The sequence below is a fragment of the Mytilus californianus genome, unplaced genomic scaffold (assembly GCF_021869535.1).
Source record: "Mytilus californianus isolate M0D057914Y unplaced genomic scaffold, xbMytCali1.0.p SCAF_6, whole genome shotgun sequence".
NCBI classification, from domain to species: Eukaryota; Metazoa; Mollusca; class Bivalvia; order Mytilida; family Mytilidae; genus Mytilus; species Mytilus californianus.
In genome coordinates, this window is record NW_026262712.1 from 71,005,511 (window position 1) to 71,027,763 (window position 22,253).

At 32.6% G+C, this 22,253-nt stretch overlaps 1 protein-coding gene across 2 annotated transcripts; it reads left to right on the forward strand.

Moving 5' to 3' along the window:
- The first annotated feature begins 1,443 nt into the window (after nt 1-1,443).
- Nucleotides 1,444-15,807, forward strand: LOC127704960 (uncharacterized). Of its 2 annotated transcripts, none has more exons than XM_052209201.1 (8): nt 1,444-1,492; nt 2,401-2,448; nt 3,757-4,077; nt 6,673-6,957; nt 8,680-8,727; nt 9,446-9,553; nt 11,392-11,477; nt 12,556-15,807. In XM_052209201.1, exons 1-8 carry the CDS (start codon nt 1,474-1,476, stop codon nt 12,787-12,789), a joined length of 1,149 nt encoding a protein of 382 aa, XP_052065161.1. In that variant the 5' UTR covers nt 1,444-1,473; the 3' UTR covers nt 12,790-15,807. The 2 variants fall into 2 exon arrangements, with proteins under 2 accessions (XP_052065161.1, XP_052065162.1); XM_052209202.1 differs by having other exon boundaries at nt 6,673-6,945.
- Nucleotides 15,808-22,253: the final 6,446 nt, after the last annotated feature.

Below are 22,253 nucleotides of genomic sequence, written 5' to 3' on the forward strand. Positions count from 1 at the left end.
GCTATTTATCACTTAATCAATTTTTGGACCATGCTGGAACAGTTTGGGAGCAGTACTTTAAAAATTATTGACTATTTTATTAAATCTTTATGAAATCAAACGAAAAAAATAGTTTTTAACAACCATTACTGAAAATCAAGTATCACAGAGATGCAGAGTTCTCAACTGTATGATGAACATGTGTACCTCTTTTATCATGGCCCGTTTGATCGACATATGTGTTACCTTTTGCAATTGACATAAATTTCTTTTTTGACTATTTTGTAAAAATATAAATAGATGCGGGACTGTTGATAATAAGGGAGCTACCATTTGATTTTTATGGGGGGCTAGGATGAAAAATGTTGTCCTGCCTTTTTATTTTTCCCTCTATTCGGTCCAGCTTTTTTATTTTTCACTCTATTCAGTCCTGCCTTTTTTTTTTTATCCTGACTTATTTTACATAAATTGTCATCCTGCCTTTTTTTTTCACCCCCAGTTTTTGGTGGGGTTCGTGTTGCTCATTCTTTAGTTTTCTATGTTGTGTTTTGTGTACTGTTGTTTGTCTGTTTGTCTTTTTTTTAGCCATTACGTTGTCAGTTTATTTTTCTACTTATGAGTTTGGATGTCCCTTTGGTATCTTTCGCTTCTCTATTATACCGCTCGATAAACCTTTCCCTTCCTATATTTTTAAACCTAAAACCCCAAAAAAGTTATATTTATCTATCTTTTACGTATTATTGTATACGGTATGATATTTTGTTTGATTTTTCTTTTTCTTGAGGGCCTCGGTGGCCTAGTGGTCAACGTAGTTTATCTACAGTGCTAACTACCCTGTCAACCCCGAAGTTGTGAGTTCTAATCACCCTCGTAAAAAGGTGCGTTCGACTCCGATCTTAATTGACTTAATTGCAAGTTTTCCTATCATTTTTATGATTAGGTGTGATTGTAATATTTCCATAATACTTTTCTTTTGTTCATTTAGTTTATTGTAGGTATGTATACAGGTCAATCTGATTAAAATTCTGATCCATATTAACTCGCGTGCTCTTATAGGCTCATAGGAGTATAACGAAATCAGAGAACTATATTTTAATTAGATTGGTATACAAGTTTTAAAGGAAGAGACACATGCAGATTTCTTAAAAATGATCATATGACTAATATTTAGCGTCTATTGTTGATACTAGAAGTAGTTACTTTATGACCGAGAGTTAGCACGTGTTGAAATATGTGGGCGACTGGTGGCCTTTAGAATTTGTATCATTGATGATTCCTCTAATTTCTTGTATTTCAAAAAGTCAACTAGGATATAGGGCAACACAATATCCTGTAAATTATATCCTTATTTGGTAAATATTTTGAAAAAAAGTGGATGTCCGTTCTATATTAAAGCTTTACGGCTTCAAAAATGTGTCCGTTTCCGTCGTTTATTTCAAAATCGCATCCAACATTTAAATTAGTACACGAAATTTCATAGCAGAGCAACGGAGTATGTTTCTACTGAACAGACGTAAGTCATTAATAAAATTCATTAAGGGGCAATTTGAATCTAAAACATTTAAATAAATTATATATATATTTTTAATATAGACTGTGGTGATGTAATGAGAGCTTTTTCTATCACTAAACTAAATTTGACTAATTTGTACCTCAAATATATAAATACCCTCATGTATACTTAAACATCTTGTTTTATATATGTAACAACTCGATTCTTGTATTCGCCCAATCGAACATTAGATTGAACCTTTCTGTGTGTAACCGGAGAGCATGATTCTTGTGAGAAAATCACATTGTCTGCACCGGGACTGGAACGTGGGACCTCTGTGTTACAAGGCAGCGCTCTAACCAACTGAGCTAAAGAAGTACTTCACTAGCTCATCCGCTTACGGTATAATAAGTATCTACTACATGTACTAAGGGAAGCAATCCCGTCACACTTCCCCCACCTCAAGAGTTATCATACCATTATGACTCAAACAACACACACTCTAGCTAGAAATCCTCTCTAACAACCGTGGGTTCTTTAGTTGGGCGCCAAATGTAACCGGACTGGGAGAGGAGAGCATGATTTATATTACAAATCACTTTGTCTCCACAGGGACTCGAACCCGAGACCTCCTATGTTACAAAGCAGCGCTCTTACCCACTGAGCTAAAGAAATACTTCCCTGGCTCAAACGCTTACGGCTGGCTAAGTATCTACTACATATACTAAGGGAAACAATCCCGTCACAGGTGGTTGTGTCATTAGCCTGCGTGGAGAGATTCAGATTAACACAGGGACCAATGTTGAAAATGCCAATGTATGATTTATTAGAATTGATTTAAAAAAAAAGATCTCATCTGTTGTAAATCTGCAACTGTTTAACTGACCATAAAGCTATAATGCGGTGAACATATTTCCTTTTAACTTCAGGTCATAGTCTTCTCTTTGGAAAGCTACTTTTCGTTCTAATTCAGATTGGTAAGTAATTTTAATATAAAAATAAGGAGATGTGGTATGATTTCCAATGAGACAACTATCCACCAAAGTTCAAATGAAGTTGATGTAAGCAATTATAGGCAACCGTACGGCCTTCAACAATGAGAAAAACCCATACCGTATGGTAGGCTATAAAAGGCCCCGACATGAAAAATATGAAACAATTCAATTGAGGAAACTAACGGCCTAATTTATCAATTTAACAAAACAATTTACGAAAAACAAGTATGGCAGACATTAACCAACGACAACCACTGAATTACAGGCTACTGACTTGGGACAGGCACATACAGATTGTGGCGGGGTTAAACATGTTTGTGAGCGCTCAACCCTCCCCTTACCTTGGACAGTGGTGTAACAGTACAACATAAGAACAAACTATAAAAATCATTTGAAAAAGGCTTAACTCATCAGATGGATACAAATAGAAATACATTTAACAAAAACACAGAGTGGACGTGGACGGTTACTTATACATGCCCACATTAATGTTTTTACAGATATTCTCTTTTTTTAATACATTACAAACAGAATAATGCATTTGTTATTCAATTTGCACATCAGATATCTTTTTTCAGTCTTAACTAATATTAAGGTGAGAAGTCTTCCTCATGTCTTGAATGTATCAAATCATTTGATCTGTACATTATTTCATCATTCTTCCCTTCGCATATGCACATAACACCATGCTCACTCACTCCATAATTATTGTATTTCGAATTTGGTACGCGAGCAGAACTTATAAGTGACGTAGCAATGTCTGAAGTTTTAAGTTATCAGCGACGTCACAATGTGTCAGAAGGCGTTATCAAGCTTTCTTTCGCTAATCGTAAAATTGTCTAAAGAAGCTACGAAGAACTGACCAGAAATAACACGCAACAACAAACGTCAAACAGATTGTCGTGTTTTCTGTGTATACATATCGTAACATATTAGCCGTTTGACACAATGCGAAGCTTCCTTTTCTGGTCTTATTCGCCAAAAAGGTTCACATTATGGTTCGCGGCTGATATATTACGATAGCAATGTGTAGAAAACTGAATATAAATTTAAGAGCAAAATCTTTGTTACACAAAAACTGAATCTTTATGTTATTTTTATGTTTATAATATTAAATTTATACATTCAACTATGCTCTGTTGTCATCTTACTTTTCTGTCATATTTTTCTGTTGTCAAACACCGAAAACTGTTTGCTATTTGGAATTTAAAAAATATGTTTATACTTTAGAGGTATAAACAAAAATTTCTCTGATTTACATAATGAGCATTTATATTGTACTATTTTTAGGTGAGGGTTTAAGCAAAACACATGTTATTGATTATATGAAAGAAAATTCCACAGCTGTTATTGAATGTCAATTCAAAAGTGTATCAAATAGTATCACTTGGATTGTGATTGATAAAAATAACTCGTCAGAAAAATTAACACTTGCAATTGACAAAATTATTAACCAAGGCTTTGAAAATTTCAAAGTTGTTGGTAATCATACCAATGGCGAATACAATCTTGAATTACAACGTGTAACGAAGGCTGACGAAAAGATCTATAAATGCGTATCAAATATTAACAAAAGTCCACATGAGATTGAGATATCAGTCCTTCTGTCAAGTAAGTATGATTTAAATTTATGGCTTCCTTGTGTGCATAATTGGATACATTTTAAAATTCAATGCTGTCTCAACAGTAAAAGACACTATTTCTCTTTATGAGATATGCAATGTGTCATGGATAACCATTCACGTCCGATCTCATTTAAAATACTTCCTTATATTCACGTCATTTGAACTCTGTTGGATAGTTGTCTCACTGACAATCATACCACATCTCCTTATTTTTATATTGACGTAGACAATACCAAGGGACAATCATAACTTACGTGTTGAAAAGAAACCGACAAAGTCATTGCAAATAAAAAAACGACGAAAATAGAAACCAGTTTACAAAAGACTTTAAGTATATGCATTCCAATTGAAAATTGTATTTAGCTTTTTTTTAACGATGTGCTTGCGTTTGTGAAAATTTTGGAAAGTATTCCAAAGCTGCCAAGCAAAGAGAAGCATCCGTCTGGATAATTTTTGTAGAACGTTCTAGCAGTTTTTTAAGTTTTGTAAAGATATTTTGAGGCGGGTTCAGGCGACGAAATTATATGATTTTCTTTTAATTTTTCGTCAGATTTAGTTGTTCAAAGTCATATTCCTCGGACAAAGCGCAATAACTCAGATCTTTATTATAGGAATAGATCAGCTCACCTGGATTTGGCAAAAGCCTTCGGAATTTGATTTCCTCAATCAATGCTCTTTACCTTATGCTTTTTTGCCTTTTTAACTTATATAGTTTAAGGGTCCTTGTGAGTCTTTTGTAGACTAAATGCGTGTCTTGTGTACCAAATTTTAGTCCTGGTATCTATGATGAGTTTATCGGTACATTGTAAGCATTGTATGTGTTTTACCTCTATGAGTGATGTTCTCTTTCTTACAGGTACCTAATCGGAAAAAAATAAAGACAATTTGGATGCCCTTGATAATGTTTGAATAATCGTTATGTTGTCTGTTGTAGAATGCTATTTTTTACATCATTTTGCTATTCCTTTTGGAAACTTTGAAAATTTAGTAGGGATACCTACACTATACAGAAAACTAAAGACAGCAAAACGAACCCAAATTGAAAGCTGGGGATGATCTCAGGTTCACCGGAGTTGTGAGCAGTTCCTTCTTTCAAGGGATTCAAAGGGCGATATTTCAAGGGTGCATGAATTCATTAGAACAAATCATTGAAATTTGTGGTGTTCGGTTTTAAATTATTGTTCAATCCACCACTCTTCTTCAAAAATATGACACTATAATTGCTTATTTTCTCATGCATGCAGTATTTTAAAGAAATTTTCCCTAAAAGTAACTACTATGTTTTTAAATAACAATTTAGAGGTGATGAAGTGTATTAAAATTGAGAATGGAAATGGGGAATGTGTCAAAGAGACAACAACCCGACCATAGAACAGACAACAGCAGAAGGTCACCAACAGGTCTTCAATGCAGCAAGAAATTCCCGCACCCGGAGGCGTCCTTCAGCTGGCCCCTAAACAAATATATATACTAGTTCAGTGATAATGAACGCCATACTAAACTCCAAATTGTACACAAGAAACTAAAATTAAAAATAATACAAGACTAACAAAGGCTAGAGGCTCCTGACTTGGGACAGGCGCAAAAATGCGGCGGGGTTAAACATGTTTATGAGATCTCAACCCTCCCCCTATAACTCTAGCCAATGTAGAAAAGTAAACGCATAACAATACGCACATTAAAATTCAGTTCAAGAGAAGTCCGAGTCTGATGTCAGAAGATGTAACCAAAGAAAATAAACAAAATGACAATAATACATAAATAACAACAGACTACTAGCAGTTAACTGACATGCCAGCTCCAGACTTCAATTAAACTGATTGAAAGATTATGTCTTCATCATATGAATATCAGGCACAATCCTTCCCGTTAGGGGTTTAGTATCATACCATCATAACATATATGAGAAGAACATAACCCGTGTCATGCCAACAACTGTTTTTTTTAAAATAAATGTGTTTAGTGCCGATGCAAAGACGCTATAAGTGAATCAATATTAACGCCAAAATATGCAATCTTTAATGACCTGACAACAGTAGCGTAACTATATCCCTTCTTAATAAGTCTATTTAAAGGTTTTGTTATCTTCAGAGGTGAATACTGACATTTTTGTGCTTTATAAAGAATATTTCCATAAAAAATTGGATGTGAAATACCTGAACGTATAAGAAGTCTGCATGTTGAGCTATATTTACGAATGATGTCCTTATACCGATGATAAAATTTAGTAAATGTTTTGACTAGTTTGTGATATCGAAAACCCTGGTGTAATAATTTTTCAGTAATACATAAATTTCTCTCGTTAAAATCTAAAACATTGTTACATACACGAGCGAATCGTACAAGTTGAGATATATAAACACCGTAAGATGGTGACAAGGGAACGTCACCATCTAAAAATGGATAATTAACGATGGGAAATGAAAAATCATCTCTTTTATCATATATTTTAGTATTAAGCTTTCCATTAATGTCTATACAGTATATGCATAACCAAAAGTATATTGCACTATTTTACATTTTTCTTGTAGTCATGTTATTCATTTCCAGTGTACTAATTATTCTTTTTTCCTAATACAAGCGCCGAATGATGAAATAAAGATAGTGAATGTCACTGAATCAAATACTGTTGTTGGTGTAAGTGGAATATCTTTAACTTTGGAATGTATTTCTGTACATCAGCACCTTAGCAACATTTCGTGGTCATCGAATGGCAAAATAATTAGTCAAAGCCAGGGGAATTTGACTGCCTATGAATTCATTCCAAGTGAAGAAAATCAAAATTCTATATACACATGTACTGCAGTTTATATAGGAAAGACAATTCGGAAAAGTGTCCGATTGAATCTCGTACGTAAGTCTTCAGGTAATATGTTTGTATGCATGTATCTTTATTTCTCTTTTATATCAAAGCTTTATAATCAAGTAAATAGGGCCATGTGAGCTATTATCATCATTTTTCGTTCATCATCCACCTGTCATTAGACAGAAGTCGTTTTCATTAACTCCTCTGTAACCAAGTTGCCCATTTAAATCAAACTTTTTAGGAATATCAAATGGAAGGTTCTGATAGTATGAAGCGCATGGAAACCAGAGGTAAATTTTTCATTTCTGATTGGCCAATTTTAAATTATCTTCTCCTTTTAAACAACAAGGCGCAATATTTTGAAACTTTTAGGGATTAATGATTGGAAGATCATATACAATCAATTCTCATTTTACTTTTAAGAAACAAACATGGCAGAATTTGTTGCCCGTAGCTCATGTTGAAAGCATTACGCCAGTTAAATTTACAATTGTAAAAATGGAAGCCATTGTAGGGATGACGCGCTGCCAATTTAGCTCTTGAAAACCGATAAATTTATCCACATAGCACCGTTACGATCCTTATATGCCAGTTGAATTTTAAAAGACAAATGTATCTACTAGCAATTGAGCATTATTTAATGTACTTTTCTGTATTTAGTCAACTTAAAACTATTGTCTGATCGGTTGTCAGGTTGAAATTTCGAAAGTTCATTATTATTTAAAAAAAATCTAACTAAATATTTCGTTGAAGGGCAGACTATTTTTCAGAATTTTCAGAGGTTGAAGACTAATAACCCCAGATAACACGCACAAAAAGTGAAGTTATTTTGAAGTTATGCATTTTTAAGATCCACTTGTCAAGTCTGTCGTCAAGTACTTTTAGTAAAAAATTGTTATTCGAACACACCTACACTGTTGTTATGACTCATTAGAAATGTATTTCACTTGACCCATATATTTCAGTTTTTAGTACTGTGAATTTTTAATGTAATTAAATCAACCTGTATCCTAAATATATAAAACTAATAGAATCTGAAGCGCGATGATGTTTCAAATATTTTTGCTCTATACGTTTTCAAGACAGAAAAGTCAAACTCGAATACTCCCGAACATAAAAAGGTGCACTCGACTTTCTCTTTTCGGTGAAATAATTGCCCATTTTCAGGATTTTTCCCCAAAAAAATGTCGCCGGGGGCAGAGATGCAAATTAATGCTTAAAAAAGATAAATCTATTATCTTATTGTAGAATTTTTTTCGGCGGAATTTATGCTTATGCACAAAAACAATCCACTTGTATTTGCACCTACCACAATCGACTGTTTTATGAAAATTTGTCTATAATTTAAAGTTTAAAATATCTCGAAGCTCAATACTATAATTTAAGTAAAAACATGTATACAAGATGCAAAATATCCTAAATTATGCACCGTTATTAAATTTTTAAAGCCCATAGAAACAGATGTAAACAATTCAAATTAACCAATTCGAATTGAATCTGAGTTCCATTTCTTTTGTTTAATTTCAACTGGGTATCCCCCTGATAATATTTGTGAGGAATATCATAAATTAAAGATAAGAACGCAATTTCTACATTTTTGTTGTTTCTTTGGTTTATTTGTTTTTGAGTTATAGATAAAGAATGGTTTCTTTGTTAAATTTTTGAGAATTGTGAACACAAGTTTTTTTCTCCCTTTTTTTTTCAAAACTTGATAAATTGTATCTAAATCCTATATCAATAGCAATAAGATAATTTGAAAACTCCAATGTATTTCTTTCATAGAATTAAGATATATTTCTACAACATTGGAAACCATCAAAGGAGAACAAGGTAACACATTATAAATGGTTAAACTTCAATACAAATGGATGCAAGTAGGTTGTTGGTATAATTCAATGAGACAACAGTCAATGAACATAAAATATACGACCTTTAATAATGGACAGATATCTAAATATTATGGCAAGCTCTATACGATCTCTCGTTGAATAAAAATGTGAACGAAGTTAGCAAAGACCATACAATATCTACCATCAACACCATATTTCCGAAAAGGATAAACAAAACCCTACTACATTACATGTATTACCTTTATTACAAGATTTCATTATCCGTTCCCTTTATCATTGAATTGAAGTCAGAATTGTAGCATATTGTTTTAAATTTGATATTTTATTTCAAAATGGTCGATGCTTTGTGTCTATTGGTTTTTTTTATGTTACTTGTTTTTTATAACTTCAAAAATACATCAGTTTCAACTAATATTTCGACTAATTTTCCGAGAGAAATTCTGCAGACAATCCGTGAGGATTATTTGTATAAGATCAACTTGTTAATGATTTTGTTGGTGAAATTGATTGATGAACTTTCGGTATAGTTTTGACGTACTTGTACTGATACTACGTACATAAGTTCATTTTTCATTATGTTGCATATTTCGACATTCTGATTTTGGTTTACGTTAATGCGTATAGCATGTTCACGTGACAATTTCGAATTCGAATAAGTTTGACCTTCGTTTATAGTTATCACAATTTCTCTCTTTTAGAAACAATAACTGGGTCGTCTGAGAAGAACCACATGATCGTAACCACTGTTGCCATCATTCTTGTAACTGTAGGGATATTAATCTCTGTTTATAACTTTCGAAACAAAGGTCTGTTATTTATAAATAACGTTGTTCTGTTTATTTTATTCGTTTTATCTTTATAATTTGTTTTGTGGTGAACTGAGGTAAACTCAAGACAATACAGCATAGTGTACAAAATGGAAAATCTTTTATAAATGTCAAGAAGTTCTATTAGCACACCATCTATTTTACCTAATTGGTGGAAGGGAGTGATCAGGTTTTGTAATTGAACGACATTTTAATATGAACTTATAATTAGGGATACTGAAAACTAATCAACACATGTTACATTATACTTTAGAATGGACATAATTTAAACTTGGCAGAGGTAAACCGATGTTGAATGCGTAAATCGATAAAAAAAGGACCAATTAAAGGTAACAAACAAAACTAAGGGAATCACATGAACTCTAACCGGAACGAGACCGGGGGGGGGGGGGGGGGGGGGGCTTAACAGGGTAAACGTATCCTGCTATGCATGCATCACCCTCCATACGTATTAAGTCAAAGAGAGACGAAAGACACCAAAGGGATATTCTAACTTATAAGTAGAAAACAACCTGACAATGGCATGGCAATAAATAAGAAACGATCAAAGACAAACAGTATAAGAAACAAAACATAGAAAACTAAAGACTGAGTAACACGAACCCCACTTAAAAACTGGAGTGATATCATGTGCTCCGGAAGGGTAAGCATATACTGCTTCATATGTGGCACCCGTCATGTTGCTCATGAAATTACAAAACGGGAAAATAATAGTCACGACAGCTGGGACATTTCCATCGTCACCTGTGAAATGTAACAATCGGGAATAGGACGCAATCGGTTAAATTACAGACCAGAGGCCTCTACTGGTATCTAAAAATGTAAGACCGCGTAAACATGTCGTATTTCAGTCGTTCTTGCTCATAACTCTGTTGGAGCATTTTTTGTGTAAAACATAAAGTCCGTATGGTGTGAACATGCATGAGCTGAACATACTGACTGAGACATGTACACGCTAAACGATGTAGCAGAGGGTATGTTACTGCTGAGAAATTGGAAGTTGACAATTGGAAAGTTGAAATCATCATGTTTGTCATAAATTCATGTTTGAAGTAGGCCATTGGTGTTAATATCGAGGAAAAAGATCAAGATAAGATGTAAACACTCATTGAAATGTGGGTTGTTGAGTGACAGAACATCATCGATATAACTGAAAGTGAAATTAAGGAACTTTGCAATATACGGTTACTTTTTTGTTTTTGAGAAGGTTATGCATTTTGCTTCATACGAGTACAAAAACAAGTCGGCTTGTTGTGGTTCACATTTAAGACCATCCATGATACGTAATTTAGACCCGACGTAAGGATATAACAAATACGAAATCAAATCAGAGTTGTCTTTCTTCCATCAATTAAAAAATCCGAAAAAAGTGCTTTAACTATAATTATAATGTTTTCTATATAACGTTTAACTTAACCTTTGTGAGATATCAAGAGTAATAAAAATCAGATTTAAAAAGATATTAGAAACAGTAAATACGAATTTAAAATTACTTTTATTAAAATAAGGCTCCTCATATAAGCCATGCACGGTGATGACATTTTTACGTAAATGCGTTAACCCAACCCATTTAAGTACAACATTTAATCGTCGTGTAACGTTGAACTCCTTTTAAGTACATGTAAAATTCATCATTGATACTCCTGTTACCTTTTTTTATAAAAGATACAGCATTTTTGGTAAGTTAACAAAACAAGTTTCACGAACTAATTATTTAAAACAGTACAAACAGTCTGAAATTAAAATGAGCAAAACTAAATAGCACACCAACCACACTTCCCTTTGCTAATACAACTATTTTTCTCATGTGAACTCAGGTACTGATAACAGCAGCAAAACAAAAGACATAAACATAATGCAAGAAGTTCAACCAGGCGCCCAGGGAAATGTTCAGCATAATCAGGTTTTTATCATGAAGTTATAGACCTTTAAGTAAAATGTCTGAAAGACCAAACTGTGAGCTATTGCTGTTACTTGACGTACGTTCTTTTTTCGAACGGTTTTGTTCTTCTTTCAAACCACCTTGCAAAATGGAACAAAATTTGACAATTTTCATCATTCGCGTGTGTAGTCGTTTATTAGATTGGTAAGATACACCATTGTGTTTGACGTCTGTCAGTCTCAAGACCTACACAAGACGAGTTGGAAATGTTTTACCGTACTTTACTTTAGTGATACTTGGATAATGAAATGTTACTTTATTTAAACATACTAAGTTATATGTTCACGATTCATACCCCTACACCAGGACGGCTGGATACAAACTCGCTGTTAATTTAACATATTTAAACATTGTATCCGGGGCTCATAAAGGGTATATACTATATAGTAATATATTATATTATAATTATTGTATGGCATTCTGAACTAGATGTTATGAAGCGTAAATGTTTTTTCATATAGTCTAGAAGAGCTGGGATGTAAAATAGTTATCCCACTCGGACTTAGTGTGTCAGTGTAAGATCACCCTCTGACCTCCGGCCATCGGGGTGATCTTACACTGACACTCCGCGTCCTCATTGGATAACTATTACAGAAGAAAACAAACATATTATTTTCCATACAATTTAAACTATTCATTAACTTCATACGGATGAATTATGTTATGAGCACTGTGTTATGTATGATTTTCATCCAACGATGTGTAAGACCAATGGACTGTCAATATATGGACAAATGCACAAATTGAAAATAACGAAACTTTCAAATTAAATATGTCATTCGATATTCTCAAAACTCTGATTTTTTTTCTTACATCTTTAAAATGCGTCCCTGTTTATAAAGTATAATATTTGTTTTCATCAATTTATATTTAAATCTTAATCCAATAAAAAAAACGTGTGTGAATATGCAGGTGGACTGTCAATCCATAATAGCACTTTTTATCTCGGGAAAGCTAGTGACAGTTGTCCCAGATCATATAATCTGCATCATGCGTTTAAATGATTAAATCTTTTTTTAAAATACACATATTATTTCAGAACTCCTCGGGTTTGGTTTACATCGAGGTTGACTTCGAACCAAAACAGGAAAAGAGTGGTCCTAAGTTGTTCTACGTTCATGGTTCAAATAGGCGATCGCCGTATGCTGATATAGACTTTTTGGCTAAAGCTGATCCATTACCAGAAAGTGAATCCGACGACAATGAAATTGAAGAAGATGACTTTGTTACACTAGAAGATGTACAACGATGGAAAATTGAAATTTCGGAATAATTTTTTATTTTACCATTATTTTTTCGATTAGCTGAATTAGATCGCATGAGTTCAAATCAAAAATCAGCTTCAAGTCTACACTGTTTTTTTCTCAATCGATTTATGAATTTCGAACAGCGGTATACTACTGTTGCCTTTATTCATTGATTGCTGTCATTTGGCGATAGTTTTATTCTCTGAGAAATTGAGTGGTAACATATTTTCGGAAGTAAGTGATCAGGAACTAACTTTAACTAAAAGATACATAAAATTGTTTTAAACCAGTGCAATACATCCAAGCATCTTTGTTCTTAAATTGAAGTAGCAACTTTTTCGGGTAAAAGATGGTCTTTTACGGGTTTTCCTGTTCCTGCTTTTGCGTTAAATATATAAATTGTTTTAGGATTTCAGTTTCCCTGAAACAAACTTACATGAATAAGGTTATTCTGTATAGCTGTTTGTCGTGAACATTAGTGTTCAAATAGATATGAGAAGATGTGGTATGAGTGCCATTTGAATTTTACCGGCAATTTTCAAAATACTTATGATATAATTATTTGATAAAATCTAATTATATTACAAATCAGAGAAAGTCACCTTTTAATCATACAATTCACTTAAATTTTATGTAAATTTTACAGTCTATTTACATTGGATATTGTGTGAAATAAAATCTTGTAAATTTCATGTATACGTTAAGTTCGAAAGTAATTCAGGTTAAAGCTGTGAAAAATTTCATTGCATTATCGTGAAAGTGAAATATACCTTGCTATTTACAGTACTGTCAATTTTACTATTGTTAAACCTGTGTAAAATCACTCATTTAAAAAACGGTGTTTGTAGAATGTTATTATTGTAACATTACACAAATTGAATCTTTGTTTTGATTTAATACTGAAAATTTACATAGCTTATCTTTTTATGGCTGTTGGTGATATGAAAATTTATTTGTTTATAGAGTTTTATTTAGTGGAATTTAATCATATATCCGTCAATTGCATGTGTTTAAGTCATCGCTGATAGATATAGAATTTAAAAAGAAGCCATTGATCGCGCACTTCATCCAAAGGAATTTAGATTTTAACTTCTTCCATAAATACAGAAACCTTTTTATTTCAAAGTGGCAATTCTGAAATATGATGTAAAGGGATATTCTCTACTTTTATAATATACACTGTCATATGCATGCGGTTTTAAACAAATATTTGGCTTTTCGCTCCAGTGTGACTGAAGATAATTTATTAGTGACAGTTACCATTTGGTCTTAACCTGACTCGTTTTGGCTTTAGAACTTTTTTGATCTGAGCGTCACTGGTTAGTCTTTTGTGGACGAAACGCGCGTCTTGCGTATTACATTTTAAACCTGGTACCTTTTGTTAGCTACATTGTATTATTCGTATGTTTCTCTGTCCTATATGTTCTCCATTTATTTGTATTGTAGTCCTGTCATGTAATGTTGTCATTTTAATGTTATATTTAACATTGCCATAAAAGCGGGAGGTTTGGCTAGCCACAAAACCAGGTTCAACCCACCATTTTTTTCTTAAAATGTCCTGTACCAAGTCAGGAAAATGACCATTGTTATATTATAGTTCATTTCTGTGTGTGTTACATTTTAATGTTGTGTTTCTGTTGAGTCGTAGTTCTCCTCTTATATTTGATGATATTCCCTCAGTTTTAGTTTGTAACCCGGATTTGTTTTTTTCTCAATCGATTTATGAATTTCGAACAGCGGTATACTACTGTTGCCTTTATTCATTGATTGCTGTCATTTGGCGATAGTTTTATTCTCTGAGAAATTGAGTGGTAACATATTTTCGGAAGTAAGTGATCAGGAACTAACTTTAACTAAAAGATACATAAAATTGTTTTAAACCAGTGCAATACATCCAAGCATCTTTGTTCTTAAATTGAAGTAGCAACTTTTTCGGGTAAAAGATGGTCTTTTACGGGTTTTCCTGTTCCTGCTTTTGCGTTAAATATATAAATTGTTTTAGGATTTCAGTTTCCCTGAAACAAACTTACATGAATAAGGTTATTCTGTATAGCTGTTTGTCGTGAACATTAGTGTTCAAATAGATATGAGAAGATGTGGTATGAGTGCCAATGAGACAACTCTCCACCCAAGTCAAAATTTTTAAAAGAAAACCAATATAGGTCAAAGTACGGTCTTCAACACGGAGCCTTGGCTCACACCGAACAGCAAGCTATAAAGGGTCCCGAAAATTACTAGTGTAAAACCATTCAAACGGGAAAACCAACGATCTAATCTATATAAAAAACGAGTAACGAGAAACACTTATGAACCACATCAACAAACGACAACTACTGGACATCAGATTCCTGACTTAGGACAGGTGCAAACAATTGTAGCGGGTTTAAACGTTTTAATGGTACCAAACCTTCACCCTTATCTGAAATAGATAAATTTGATCTATGATACAATGCAAATACAAAATAAATAAACTAAAGGAAGAATAATTAAAGTAATATGTTATACCGCTGTGAAATATTAAACAATTTGAGAAACACAATATGCTTGAACAAAAATATCAGCCATTTGAATTTTATTTTGGAAGAGAAATTGCTACCCGGTGTAACCATGTATAGATAAAACTTTTATATTCTATTCGCCATTATCTCAATATTTCATGTTTTGAATGCATACACGTCAATCAATGGAATACTTCATGTGCCAAACTTGGTACAAATTATACTAAAATCAAACATTCCGAAACACAGAATTTTAATCCAAATCACTTGCTTAGTTTTCGTCTACTTTTATAAATGACTCATTTATGACAGTTTTTTTTTTTAAAGTAGTACATTTAAAAAATGTTGAATATCAATTATGCCATAGTTGTAAAGATACCATTATATCGTATTAATAAAAAAAAAAACAATGTAGTGTGAATCTTCCTTTTAACTTTTCCCACAAAAACTGACATATGTTTTATATAGTTTGTTCAGCATAACAATATTCTCTTTTTGTATTTCGATTCTTAATATTTACAAAAGTATTAAAATTCTTTAAGTCTTTATGTGTATTTTAAATACGCGAAGCAATAAAATCGCAATTCTGAGCTATATTAGCTTGTTTGTTGGAAGGTTACATAATATTGACCTCTGATGTTGATTGAGGAACTTGTTACATTTTATAAAAAAATATATAATTCTATAGTTCGACTACAGAAATAGTTTCAATCACAGTTGAAAGTCCAAAGCACAAAACAACAGTACATATACTTTTTGGTTTATAGAAAGATATTTACCCTGCATATGTAAATTTGTACATTCTAATCACTTCTATTTTCCCCTAAAATAGATTTAACCATGTAAAGATTATCAGAAAAGTTGGAAATTAGCATCATACTTTAATGTTCTTTAATTTGGAAACACTTAAGGACCACAACTATAACCGAAGGTCATCAAAAGGGCAACATACAGCCATCAATGATAAACAGTTGTTTATGCAATATGTCGTCCCGTCACTTCATCTGTACTATTATTTGTCTGTTTGTCTTTTTATTTTTGGCCATGGCGTTGTCAGTTTGTTTTCGATCTATGAGTTTGACTGTCCCTCTGGTATCTTTCGTCCCTCTTTTCAAGCTTCTTGTTATGACAAATGTGAACGAATCAATCAGAAACTATCAAAAATCTGCAATTTACACAAATTCTGTAAAACATTAAGATATAACCATGAAACAACTGCTGACGGTCTTTAACTTGGGACGAGGCCAAAAAAGCATTTTTAGATATCATACAAAGATAGCTCAGTGGATGAACAAGAGGCACACAAACATGCGCAAAAACAATCAACAGAGAAAAAGTGCACAACTTTTAATTAAAGGTATTTTAAATATAAGCACAAGACAAAAACACGATAATCAAAATCATACCGTAGATACGAACGATCGATGAAAATGAAGAATCTCAACATTTTCAACCTTCAATCATCCTAAAATCGGTTGCTGTGCATCAAAGAAGATTTCATACTTCATAAACCATTCAGGAAGATACGATCTTGCGAAATGCCCGAACAAAATGTTTAAAATTGAAATGCAAGAAAACTAGAAGAACATTATGGTATTGTTTTAATCTATGAATTAGCAAATGATGGTTAACAAAAAATACATTACGAAGCAATTAAAAAACAACAACAGTTAATTCACATTTTATAATTAATAAATCTATAAGCTAGTTAGCATATTTGAAGAACAATTCGTAAACTCGTTAGGTTTATGAATAATATTACCGTAAAAAAAACTAGATGCAAACTACTATATTTTAAATTTGGCATGCGTTATTATGCGTCCACAATTAATCTCTATAACTGGAATAAAATCAATAAAGTATTCGTTGGCTCAGTCTCGCACTTTTTGGAGTTAATGGAGTTCTCCTACTTCTTTATTTGTATTGATTTTTATATTCTGAATAGATTTTTATAGATTCTAACATCAGTAATCTGCTGTTACCTCGAATATGACCAATGTATTATATGTTTAAATGTATGTAAAGGTTCTTTAATAAATTTGTATGCCTGTTGTATTTATCCAATTTTTAAAGTAAAATAGTATTATTCAAATACTTTACTGGTTATCTTAAGCCTCAAAATACACAAAGGCAATACATGAAAATAGCATTATCAATTATTTCCGCAGGAAACGTGTACAAATCTATAGTCCATCGTATAGCCTTTAACAATGGATAAACCCATATTGTATAGCCAGTTATGAAAGCCCATGAAATGACAAATTGTGCAACATTTTAAACGAGAACTCAGACAACAATCAACGACAACTACAGAATAGCACGCCCTAATTTGAGAGAAGCACTTAAAGAATATGGCGGGATGAAACATGCTTGTGAGATCTCAACCCTCCTCTAACCTGAAACAGTGGTGTAACAGCGACACATTATAACATTATTACAATCTGTAAACATCATTTGAAAATCACTAGACTCATCGGATTGGCACGAGGCACAAAAACCAAGCAAAAACAAAAACACAAAGTACCGAACTTAGGATACCAGTAGCTATTGAAGGCTTTGTCAATTTCAATTACAACTAATACATATATCATGTTCTCACAGACTTAAATACCAATAAGTACATTTGTAACATACAGGTTTAAAGTCTAGAGACAATGTTCATGAGAATTTTCTAATGTTTCAATAGTACTTCAATCAAATTTCCTTTTATTTCAAGTACGGCAATACAATATCCTATACGTTAAATCCCTATTTGACATAAATGTTATAAAATAGATGGCTGTTCCTAATTGAAGATATTCAGCTTAAAAAAAATATATTTTTATTTTTTGCCTGTTTATTATATACAATTTCATATAGGAATATTCGGCATTCAAAACAGCAGAGTATGTTTTTACTGAACAGAGGTAAGCCATAGATTAAAAGCATTGCGATAAGATAAGCAAATTTTAATCATTTTTCAATTATTTATTGCAGCATATTTCAGTATGCTTGTGTTAAATCTTACTATACGGTATGAGTTTTGCTCATTGATTAGTGACCTATATATGCTCAAATGCACATCATTTGGTCCCTGGTGAATAGTTATCTCATTGGCAATAATGTCACATGTCCTTATTTCTATATTACATTAGCATATATTTGTTGCATAGCTAGACTGTATATCACTTATTTAGACATTCCTGTATTGTAAATTATCAATCAATCGACCGGTACGAGTTAATACAAGAGCTAATATAGAGAACGACTTGTTAAAATGAAGTTTTTATCATATATTTTCAATGCATCCCAAAAGTATGTTTCCATACTACTGAACCAGGAAACTGTTTTTTATTTATGTTTCTCGTCTCCAACTATGTCCTGAAGCTAGAATGTAAAGGTTAGCATGTTATTCTCAACTTGTTTGATTATCAGATTATTTGAGGAACGGTTTGGAAAAGAAAATGATTCCCCAAGGTCCTCTCGTCGTCCATTCGGGTCTATGTTAAAGCCAATCATCACAAATAGACATAATAATGTTAGTACTTTATGTTTGTCATGTAAGAACATGGTAAGTAATGGTACGAAAAATTCATCATAATAAATGGGTGTAAAATAAAACAAAAATTTCGAACAACAATGCCCTTAAACGTTCTTGATTGGAAATAAAATCGATTTGAGGCCAGAAACACTGAGTTCATGACATACGGATTAACCGAATTGAACTGGAAGAAAAAATGTCGCTTACTCCTTTCAAAACTTTAATTATCAGTTGACAGTGTGAATTTTGAATAAATATGAAGTCTTTTGATATTCATTACAATAGTAATCCTTAAACTGTACTGCAGATCGGATTTATAGGTTATAAGTATCACGAGAGAAAAATGAAATGGAATTTTACACTGATATCCGATATGAAAAATGTAATGCAATTATTCATCATTCAATTAACACAGATATTTCGTCTGTAGCTGACGAACGAATCGCTGTTCCCCCACATGAGACACGTGTAACCCTTCATATGTATGGATAAAGTGTACTGTCGAAAGATGAAAGATTTCTTTTTATCTGCAGGTCGTCGTTTTACCTTTGGAATACTTTTACTTCTACTAATGCCAATAGGTAAGACATTATAATATCTTGTCATATTTTGTAAAACAAGTTTCTTAAATCAGTGTCAGAATACACATCTAAGAAATGAAGTTTCTGTACAGTCTTAAAAGATGACCCGTGAGCTGTTTTTAAATCTAGATTCTATATTTTCCAGTTTTGTTTTTTTATCGTTAATTGTTTAAACTGAAATGTTTTGTTATAAGTAAAAGGGTTAACAAACCGTTCTTGTATAATTTATGCAATTGACATTTATTTTTGTTTATATTGTACTGTTTCAGATGGAAATTCTAACAAAACAGATATAATTTATTATATGAAAGAAAACTCCACAGCTGTTCTTGAATGTCCATTCAAAAGTGTTTCAGGAAGTATCACTTGGATGACGATTAGTAAAAATTACTTGTCAGAAATACTTGCAGTTGGCAAAACTGTAAGGCCAGGTAATGAAAATATCAAAGTTGTTGGTAATTATACCAGTGGAGAATACAGTCTTGAATTACAACGAGTCACAAAGGCTGACGAAAAGATATATAAATGCATTTTAAATAATGCCGAAAATCTACATGATTTTGAGATATCAATGCGTCTATCAAGTAAGTATTATCTTAATTTTATTGCTGAACATTTTTTATTTGTAAAAGTTGGATACATTTACTATAATATACACGGTACCAGATGCGCATTTCGACAATTAATGTGTCTTCAGTGATGCTCGAGGCCAAAATCTAATACAAACGCAGAAGAGCTGATCAACCAAAAGGTCTTAAAGTATAGCCGAAATCGAGCAAGGAATCAGAGCTCTGCATGAAGGAGATATATTCCTGAATATAACTTGATTACTGTTGCCCTTGCAGAAAAAGACGTCATTTCTGGTTGTGGGATGTATATAGATACCTTTCGACCTAATTGAAAAGGAGGCGGAAGATAACAAATGACATTCAAAATTCATAAGCTGCAGAGAACCGAGAACGTCATTGCAAAAACAAACGAAAAGAGACGAAAAGACAAAACTCAGTCTACAAAACACAACCACTAGCAAGACAAACCAAACCAAAAAAATCATAAGCTGAAGAGAACCGACAACGCCATTGCAAAAACAAACAAAAAGAGACGAAAAGACAAAACTCAGTCTACACAACACAACCACTAGCAAGACGAACCAAACCAAAAAACCGGGATGATCAATGGTGCTCTGGAAGTAAAAAAAAATCATGCTCGATATGGGGTATAAATATTTTAAAAGGCCTGATAGAACGAAATGGAAATAACTGTCATACCAATGAATTTTTTGGTATTCCGTGATAATTATCCAATCCAGCACTTTCCTTCGAAAATATGACACATAAATCGCTAATTTCCTTTTCCATGCAGATGTCCCCCCAAAGTAGCCACTATGCTTTAATCAACAATACGAGATGGTATATATTGTATTGTGTATGGAGTATAGTAATAACCAAAAGTACGTTGCACGATTTTACATTTTCTTGCAATCATGTTATCCATTTTCCAATATAATAATTATTCTCTTCTATCATAAAAGCGTCCAATGATGAAATAAAGATATTGAATGTTACTGAATCAAATACTGTTTTTGGTTTTATTGGAATCTCTTTGACTTTGAAATGCATTTCTAAACATCGGACTGTCAACAGCATTGTGTGGTCAACTAATGGCAACGTACTTTGTGAAAGCCAGGAAAATGTATCTGCCTATGAATTCATTCCAAAGGAAACAAATCAAAATGCCATATACACATGTACTGCATTTTATATCGGGAAGAAAATTCGGAAAAGTGTCCGGTTGAATCTTGTTGGAAAGTCTTCAGGTAAAATTTGTGAAGGCCATAATGGTTTCCTTTCTCTCTTCTGATCTGTAACCACAAAGCCAATTAAAATCAAAATTTGTAGGAATAATAAATGGAAGGTCCATCATAAGATTCTAATCGTACGTAGCACATGGAAACCAGAGGTCATTTTTTCATTTCTGATTGGCCAATTTTTATTGGTTTGACCTTTTAAACAACGAAACGAAGTGTTGTGAACCGTCGGAAGATCCGAAATGATCAATTCCCATATAAGATTGAGTGACAACATGGTAGTATTGGTGTCCGTAGCGCCTGTGTAACCATGTGGATAATGCCATTATCATTTTTTTCTGACAATGCTTGGCCAATTTAGATTTCCTTGTAATATATCAAGCAAAATATAACTGTTAATAAACTAAAGGCAAAGAATACAAGTTTTGATCGTTTCTAAATTCATTATAAGAAAGTTCCAAAAACATTTCGAACAAATGAAAATCATAGTTGATAGCTATATAGAGGAATGTTTTGATTGTGTTTTAACGAATTTCAAAAAAAAAGTCACTTATGAAACTGTAATCCAAGTACATTGACGCTTTTATAGATTTATGATAAACAAAGTTACTTGTAGTATCTCTAAGACAATTTTAGGATACATTTGCAAAGCGGGGGATTCATGCCTCTATGAGCCTCCGGCTTGTTCATTTTCTCCTTTTGGTTTCTTTTAATTGTGTTCTGTGTTATTAGTTTGCTTATCTTTTTGTATTTTCGATTAATGTGCTTATTATGATTATTTTACCCCTGTATTTTCTTTTTCATTTACTTTTTCAATATATTTATTCAAATAGTAATAAACAAGTATTTGTATAAAACGTGTTTGTTTCGATGTAAAGTAAGCAAGACGTACATGTGTTTTTGTATATGAATTGTATTTGTTTATCATTTTTTATGTAACAAGCAACTGGATTGTACTTTATTGCATAACAGCTGAACCTTTAATCTGTGTTTAAAAGACACAATTATATTTTGTTGGTTAGTGTCATAAATTAAAAATAAGACATTTTTTTTTGTCTTTCTCACCGTTTTTGCTTTATGTGTT

What these genes read in the sequence shown, in the direction of transcription:
- LOC127704960 (XM_052209201.1), top strand. An exon ending in AACCATCAAAGGAGAACAAG is followed by an intron (nt 8,728 to 9,445) that starts GTAACACATTAT and finishes TCTCTCTTTTAG; the next exon opens with AAACAATAACTGGGTCGTCT. An exon ending in GAAATGTTCAGCATAATCAG is followed by an intron (nt 11,478 to 12,555) that starts GTTTTTATCATG and finishes ATATTATTTCAG; the next exon opens with AACTCCTCGGGTTTGGTTTA.